We start from the raw sequence: 9,176 nt of genomic DNA, 5'->3' as shown, positions 1-9,176 counted from the left end.
TATACAAAAACTTAAATGCGTTATTTGAGAAGCACGTGTTCTTCAAGATATTGCTCCAAAAGATAACTCTACAAAAAGATGTAATAAAAAATATGTCATCAAAACAACGTTTGTTAATAAAGAAACCAAAAATGATACCAATAGAACAACCCCCACACACACAAACGAAGAAAAAAAAATGGAGCAGGCCAACAAAAAAAGAAGCAACACTTCCCTAATTATACATAAACTCAATGTGCAATTTGAGAAGCACTGCTCAATGGAATAAAGGACTTTCTAGATTCTCTCCCGGATCCTAGAAATATTAGAATCTAACAAATTATCTTTTATTATTCAATTAAATTTATAATATATTCAAGTTTGAAAATTAAAATTAAAATATTTGTTATTCCTTTATTATCATTTAATTTTAATGCTTTACAATAGTTTATTAATTTTACAGTGTGAGAATAGTATTAATACATATAGAAAATAAATTAAAAAAATAAAACGTAGAATATTCTTACTACCTATTTTTTCTACTACTAACTTATTAGCACTCTAATAATCATGGATCCTATTTTTAACCGATAATCATTGAAAAAAATTTAAAGAGAAAAAAAAAAGAAAAATAACTTTAATGTACTAATTATATTAGAGTGATAGTAAATTAATAACAAAAATTTAGTAATAAAAATATCCATACTCAAAAAAATAAGGTTAGGTAGGGTAAAAATATTTTTTTTCTTAACTAAATAAAAGTTGTGGTTGCACAGTTGCACTCTAAAATTTGTGTACTTTCCTTTTCCATTTTGATGTGCGCGAGCTTCAAAACCAAACTGTCCAAACCAAACAAACCGAACAACATCATAAACCAAACCAAACTCTGTTCCAAGTTCCAACCTCCATATGAGCTTAGAACTCAGTCTACAACGAATTGCAATCACCGACAACAAAAGGACAACGGACTCCGATTGTGACACACTACTAACAACATCAAAATGCTGCAAATAGGCACCACCGGAGAAGCCACCGACGGAAGCTCCGATGGCCGGACGGTGGTGGTGGGGGTGAAAATGGACTCTCACAGCAGAGAGTTGCTCACTTGGGCTATGGTCAAAGTTGCTCAACCTGGTGATGTTGTGGTTGCTCTTCATGTCCTTGGGAATGATGGTAAGCCAAGACATGATGATCTTTCGTGGACAAAGAAGACATAAACCCATACTTAGCAGCCTTCATTGCAAATTCGACCATAAAAACATTGATTTCATATTCAAAACGCATGAGTTCTTCAAGATATATTGCTCCAAAAGATAACTCTACGAAATGATGTAATCAGCAAGATGTTATAAAAAAGATGTCATCAGAAATTTAATAACAACACGGTGAAAGACGCTAAATACGTAAATAACCATTCACATTAGCATCAAACCTTCTGTCCTATAAAACGAAAAAGAGAGAATCAGTATACAAAAAATGAAAACAAATTCATAGCATTTGTTTATAAAGTAACCGAAAATAATAACAATACAACAACTCCTACACACACAAATAAAGAAAGAAAAAACGCAGGCAAGCCAAAAAAATAAGAAACAACACTTCCCTATTTATACAAAAGCTCAATGCGCTGTTTAAGAAGCACCGCTCAGTAGATTAAAGATGTTTCTTGAAAACAGCCAAATGAATAAGCCCAACATTTTCCAAGGCAGAAGGTAGTGGGATGTTGTTGCATTGAAAAATTGAACTGCAATTAAAGCTGCACTACTTTCACGAAAATGAATTAATTACAATTTTAATTTAAATTAATTTTAAAAATTTAAAATAATTCAAAATGTTTCCAAAAGAGGAAAATATTTAAATTTAAGTAGTGTGAACACAGAGCTGAAATCGCATGAGAATTTGACACGTCAGCAAAGTTGCCAACATTGGTTTTACTTTAGAATATATATATACTAGTGAATTACCCGTGCGATGCCCGGGGGAAAAAGAATGAAATTGTTATGGCCGTCGTTTGTTAATCATCTCACCGATAAAACAACACATTTATCTTGCTATCAAGCTCTGAATAGTACAATGGTGGAGGTATAAATATGAAGGAACAAAAGCAAACCGGTTACTTGAGAAATATCAGCATTTTATATCAGCATGTAATATATTTTTATATTTATCCACAAAAATGATTATTATAATTGCGTCTAGATTATTATCTATCTATATTTTCTGTAGTTAGAAAATAAACATAATTATATTTATATAAAAGTGTTGTTGAGCATGGGCGGGTCGGCCCTCCGGGCTGAGCCCATTTTGCCACCTCTAACTGTCAGCATTTTATATCAGCATGCCATAGGTTTTTACATCTATCAACAAAAAAAAATTCTTATAGTTGCATCTAGATTACTATCTATCTATATTTTCTATATTTAGACAATAAACATAAGAAAAAAAAAGTGTTGGCGGCGAGGTGGGTGGGCCGGCCCTCTGGGCCGAACCCATTTTACCACCTTAACTGTCAGCATTTCATATAAGCATGTAATAGATTTTTATATCTCCACAAAAAAGATTCTTATAGTTGCGTCTAAATTACTATCTATATATGTTTTCTATAGTTAGACAGTATACATAAGGAAAAAAATAAGTTAGCCGAGCTAACTCGCCTGTTTGGCGGGCGGGGAGGGCCGGCCTGTCGGGCCGATCCCATTTTGCCACATATATCTGTCTGCATTTTATACCGGCATGTAATAGGTTTTTATATTTATCCACAAGAAAAAGTTTCTTATAGTTGCCTCTAGATTACTATCTATCTATGTTTTATATAATTAGACAATAAACATAAGAATAAAAAAAAATGGTTGGTGCGCTGAGTGGGCCGGCCCTCCGGGTCGAGCCCATTTTGCCATCTCTAACCGTCAGCATTTTATATCAGCATGTAATATATTTTTATATTTATCCACAAAAATGATTCTTATAGTTGCGTCTAGATTATTATCTATCTATGTTTTCTGTAGTTAGACAATAAACATAAAAATAAATATAAAAAAGTGTTGGTGAGCATGGGCGAGTCGGCCCTCCGGGCTGAGCCTATTTTGCTACCTCTAACTGTCAACATTTTATATAAGCATGTAATAGGTTTTTATATCTATCAATAAAAAAAAAATTTCTTATAGTTTCTTCTAGATTACTATCTATCTATATTTTCTATATTTAGACAATAAACATAAGAAAAAAAAAGTGTTAGCGGGCCGGCCCTTCGGGCTGAACCCATTTTACCACCTTAACTGTCAGCATTTCATATAAGCATGTAATAGATTTTTATATCTCCACAAAAAAGATTCTTATAGTTGCGTCTAGATTGCTATCTATATATGTTTTCTATAGTTAGGCAGTATACATAAGGAAAAAATATGTTGGCCGGGCTAAATCGCCTGTTTGGCGGGCGGGGAGGGCCGGCCCAACGGGATGTAATTGATTTTACCGGCATGTAATTGATTTTAATATTTATCCACATATATCCACTATTTTTCCACATATATCTGTCAGCAATTTTTACCGGCATGTAATTGATTTTAATATTTATACACAAGAAAAAGTTTCTTATAGTTGCCTCTAGATTACTATCTATCTATATTTTATATAATTAGACAATAAACTTAAAAAAAAAAAAAAACTCTTGGTGTGCTAGGTGGGCCGGCCCTCCAGGCAGAGCCCATTTTGCCATCTCTAACTGTCAGCATTTTATATCAGCATGTAATATTTTTTTTATATTTATCCACAAAAAAGGTTCTTATAGATTCGTCAATATTATTATTGATTTATGTTTTCTATAGTTAGACAATAAAGATAATAATAGATATAAAAATAATTAATCCTGATAGTTATAATAATTAAGCCCAATAGACATAAAAATAATAATTATTAATATGCTTAACAATTTCCCATGCAGAAAGTAGTGAGCAATATTAAATTCTGAATCTTTTTCCACCTACAAAGTTCAAAATTCAAATTTAAAAAATTTAAATTTTAAATATTTTCTCACCCAATAGACATAATAATAAATATTATTAATAGGCTTAATAATTTTCTATGTAGAAATTATAAAGTAGTGAGAAACATGCATAGAAGTCTGTGCACATTCTCCAAGTAATAGCTTCTAGGTAATCATTCACGACATAGGAAATTGTGTTAATTAACTCTTACATCAAAAAAAATGAAAGTTTAATTTCTTTCTAATATATTTAATTTTAAAATTTAAAATTCAACATGATAATAAAATTAATTATATATACTTTTAAAAAATAATTTTTTACTCTTTTAATTTATATTGTATACATACATATATATTTATATATATATGGGCTTATCATTTCTCATGCTGCCGGAGGTAAAGTTATCTCCTGCTACTAAATTATAACAGTACAAAAATGGATCAATGATAATAAAAGAAGAGAGAGAAAAAAGAATCATAACCATTCAAAGGTGAATCAATTAATATAAGGAAATAAATAAATAAAACGACGTAGTTTTGGGGTGGCCGGAGATAAACTTATCTCAAGTTGCCGGAGAAATATTTTTCCCTACATATATAAACATATATATATATATATATATACATTTAAAATATTTATCTTAAGTATTTTTTAAAAATTTCCTTGTACGAAATTTTTTTTCCTTTTTGTATCATTTTTTTAAGTTAAGATTTTAATTTACTTTATTTTAAAGTATATTTTTATAATTTTAAATATTTTCCATTTAATTAATATTTTTTATTATAATTAAATTTATTTTATACATATCTTTTTTCAAGTTTTATAATTAATTCTAATAGGTATAATAATTAAGCCCAATAGACATAATAAAAACTATCATTAATATGCTTAATAATTTCCCATGCAGAAAGTAGTGGGCAATATTTAATGCATAATTTTTTCCCACCTCTCAAGTTCAAAATTCAAATTTAAAAAATTTAAATTTTAAGTATTAAATATCCCCCCAATAGACATAATAATAAATTAATAGATTTAACAATTTTCTATGCAAAAAATAAAGGGAAACATGCGTACAAATCTATGCACATTCTCCAAGTAATAGCTTCTAGGTAATCATTCGCGATATATGAACTTGTGTTAATTACATTCTTACATCAAAATAATGAAAGTTTAATTTCTTTCTAATATATTTAATTTTAAAATTTAAAATTCAACATGATAATAGAATTAATTATACCCACTTTTAAAAAATAATTCTTTTCTCTAATAATGTATATATATATATATATATATATATATATATATATATATATATACATTTAAAATATATTTATCTTAAGTATTTTTTAAAAAGTTTCTTGTACGAATTATTATTTTTTTGCATCATTATTTTAAGTTAAGATTTTAATTTAATTTAAAATAAAATTATTTTTTTTTTTTTAATTAATAATTTTTTATTAAAATTAATTTTTTTTTTATACATATCTTTTTTCCAATTTTATAATTAACTCTAATAGGTATAATAATTAGGCCCAATAGACATAATAATAACTATCATTAATATGCTTAATAATTTTCCATGCAGAAAGTAGTGGGCAATATTAAATGCTAAATTTTTTTCCACCTCTCAAGTTCAAAATTCAAATATAGAAAGTTTAAATTTTAAGTATTAAATATTTTCCCTCCCAATAGACATAATAATAAATTAATAGGCTTAACAATTTTCTATGCAAAAAATAAAGAGAAACATGCATAGATGTCTGTACATATTCTCGAAGTCCCATGTCTAAATCCTCAAAAGTTTTCTAAACTTCTTTAAGACTCAAGGTACTCCATTCATGCCACGAAGAGGTGGTTGAAATTAATGGTTGAAATTTTTGTCCTGAATCGTCGCTCGCAGCTCAGCAATATCAATCTCTTTGGTGTTCTCCGGTTTGCTGTAACCAGTGACGGGGTCTAGGACCCATGAATCCTTCTTAGAGGTTGCCACCTTGTCTTCCCCTGACTTGGGTGCTATCTTACCGCTGATTGAGGGTGCTCCTTGTAACACCCCGTATATATATCCGGTAATGTTATCATAATATCGTATTAAGCTGCGCTTAATTAAAAATGCGGAATTACTTTTTATTTTCAATTATGATGCCATTAACATTACCAACTTGCTTAATAATCAATTAATAAAATATCGTCTGTATGTAATTGCAATAAAACAACTAACTGAAATACCTCATAACATAGATAATATAAGTGTGGCTCTAGTCACGGAACTACAACAATGTAGACCAGACCATCTAACAGTTTATACAACTCCAATCTAAAAAGTACTAACAGAAAGTGTCATGGACAATCCCCATGCTCACTCCAATAAGGCAACATGCCCAACATCAGTCTCAACAACAACATATCATAAATAGCGAAAAACATAAACAGCATCCCAATCCAGTCATGCTAACATAAAGCAGTAAAACATAATCAGCTAAGCTCCGGCCTCCTGTCGCCTAAGGCATCATTACTCATACTATCTGATCCTGAAATAAGCATTCCCCAAACGTGGGGTAAGATCTCTAATCTAGAAATCTCAGTAAGTCAGTGAGTCCTCAAGGATCTTCCACCCCAAGCTCACTTACATGTGCAATATAAGTTCAAAAGCAGTTTATCATTTATCATTTCTAAAACAATGCAATGCAGCAGATAATCATGCCATGTGTGTCAATACTAATCTACTGGCCAGAGACAGTGCAGGTATACGTCTATCACCTACACACCGTGCAAGTACCACTTGCATTCACCCCGGTACACCGTCTTGTATGGCGCTACATACTCAGACTTCCCATCAAGATGAAACAACACATGCATATTAAAAGCCATTACATGTAAAGTTCAATCAACATATAAAAATATCCAAAAGCATGTACACAGCATGCATAAACCATACCCCCATGGGACATGGTGGAACCACAACATGGCTAAACCGAGGACACGAAAGCTTACCTCTATGCTAGCTATCCAATGCCACAAGCTCAAAGTCCAATCACAGCAGATCACAATCTGATATGGACCAAATATAAATCAATAACATGTACCACATGCATACAAATTAAAGACAACGCCTTTTCATTACGCTTTATGTCTTAAGGCTTCTCACCAAGCCATAAGCCCTTAATCACTTGATTCTGACTTAGTTTAATTAAAACAGAAGTTCAACTTCATCAATCTAGGGTCCACAAACCCCCAATAGCCTACTGTCCTCACAGCACAGCTACTGTTCTTCGAAATCCCAGAATATCCGGATATTCCTCGGGACCATATCCGGATATGCAATATCCGGATATCTCACTGGACATATCCGGATATGCAATATCCGGATATCCAGAATCCCATATCCGGATATCTAATATCCGGATACTCAAAACCCATATCCGGATATCACATATCCGGATATTCATCGGGAACATATCCGGATATTTCATGACAGAATGCAGAAAATGCATTTCGTGAAGATATCCTTCCAAGGTTCCATTTTTAACACTTACTTACGTTAAAGCATGCATCTTTATACTGATTAAGGTCCACACCCCAGTTGGTTACTTGATTAACCCTTTAAACATGCAAAGATCACACCTTTAATCCATTAAAACACAAGCTCAAGGTAGGTACAACTCACCAAAGCTCAAAACAGAGGTTGGAGGTGCTCTTGGAGCTCACAATCAGCTCCCAAGGTGCTGACTTCAAGGGTGCACGAAAATACCACCCAAACAAGGATCTTTCTTCACAAAGGAAGCTCCTTGAAGCCTCACAAGCCAAGAACAACACTCCTCAACAAGAATGCCACCAAACCAGAAAACAACTCAGCTCCCACAGCCACCACAACTCAGAAAAGGTGCTCACCTTTCACTCACAAAGATGATTCCCACTCACCTAAGGTGTTTTAGTGAAGAAAAGGAGAAGAAAGGCTACAAGGGAGGTTACACAAAGGTGGAGAAGGCCAAGGCAGCAGCCACCAGCTCCAAACTCACGTAGAGAATGTAATATGGCCTAGGGTTTAGTGCCCACTAAGGCTTATATAGTGATTTAACAATTAAACACACAATATTAACTTTAATTGCTACGCTTAGCATTTTAATCCCAAAGATTTATCATATTTTAATCCCAATGAAACTACATAATTTTCTAAGATTTATCATATTTTTCTTATAATTTTCTGAGCACCTTTCCGGTACGCGTTTTTCCAAGCCAGTACCGGTTTCTAGCACCAGTTCTCATTATCTGGACTTGAAACTCGTTTTACAAGTCCTACATATCATTCTAGTAATTATCATGCACTTACTTTAATTTTCCGGGACACTTTTTTGGTACTCATTTATACCGACTAGCAGAACCGGTATCTGCACTTTTCTTCCGAAAAGCGACTTTCAGCATTATTACTCACTTACTATAATTATTAAAGCCTCATAATAATTATTAGGTTCAATTATGGAATCATTTCCTAATTTTGCATAATTTATTAATTAAATTCCTTAATTAACGGTGCGGGTTCTTACACTCCTCCCTTGTAGCGCTTTGTGACATTGTCGCGTACCCACGCCTGTTCCCCACACAAAGTCACACATCTTAATCCAATTAGTAATAATTATTAAGAAAACCGCATAGAACAAAAAGAAAACTTCTTCTTAGCCAAAGTAGATATAACTAGGAAAGACATGGTTAAAGTATGATAAGAAAATATTGCGCTACCTTGTAAGAGCGTTGGAGAATCCATCAGCGATGAGCAGAGGGAGCCTTCTGAGCATAGTGTCTCATTCTTAGAAGTGAGGATTATAGTGTGGGATACATGAGAAAATTGAGAAAAAAAATCTTGGATAGAAGTAATACTAAACAACAAAATATCAATCAATTTCGATTTTGATCTCGCTTGACATCTTTCTTTGAAGTCTACAGCAAAATATCTGGTATATTTAAATCGAAGATAATCCTTGTCGTATATATTGTATTTGTTATTTCAATTTTCCCTATGCAATTAAGAACACATAAAAGTGGGAGATACAGAGAGACAAAGTAGATTATAACAGAGTTAAAAATAATTAACAAATATTAAAAAAAAAATTAAACCCTTAATCCTCGCACTGGACTATTATGATGTTCTGAGAAGATTGATTATTTGCCAAAAATGTTTGCACTCCATCCACATATTGCTCCTACAAAGTGCACTCAAGC

At 32.1% G+C, this 9,176-nt stretch overlaps 1 protein-coding gene across 1 annotated transcript; it reads right to left on the bottom strand.

Moving 5' to 3' along the window:
- Positions 1–5,823: 5,823 nt before the first annotated feature.
- Positions 5,824–8,752, bottom strand: LOC133291691 (indole-3-acetic acid-induced protein ARG2-like). The gene is made up of 3 exons (XM_061489990.1): positions 8,697–8,752; positions 8,489–8,547; positions 5,824–6,002 (listed from the first exon to the last, which is right to left on the bottom strand). Exons 1-3 carry the CDS (start codon positions 8,750–8,752, stop codon positions 5,824–5,826), a joined length of 294 nt encoding a protein of 97 aa, XP_061345974.1.
- Positions 8,753–9,176: the final 424 nt, after the last annotated feature.

Source organism: Gastrolobium bilobum, unplaced genomic scaffold (genome assembly GCF_033153095.1).
Source record: "Gastrolobium bilobum isolate Gb01-03AN ecotype WA unplaced genomic scaffold, APGP_CSIRO_Gbil_v1 utg8799, whole genome shotgun sequence".
Classification (NCBI taxonomy): Eukaryota; Viridiplantae; Streptophyta; class Magnoliopsida; order Fabales; family Fabaceae; genus Gastrolobium; species Gastrolobium bilobum.
Note: the sequence above shows the minus strand (reverse complement) of the source record. Positions and strands in the feature narration are given on the sequence as shown.

Coding starts and splice junctions, on each gene's coding strand:
- LOC133291691 (XM_061489990.1), bottom strand. CDS start 8,752: ATGCTCAGAAGGCTCCCTCTGCTCATCGCTGATGGATTCTCCAACGCT. Junction 8,548..8,696: donor TTCTCCAACGCTCTTACAAG/GTAGCGCAATAT, acceptor TGTGGGGAACAG/GCGTGGGTACGCGACAATGT. Junction 6,003..8,488: donor GGAGTGTAAGAACCCGCACC/GTTAATTAAGGA, acceptor GGGTGTTACAAG/GAGCACCCTCAATCAGCGGT.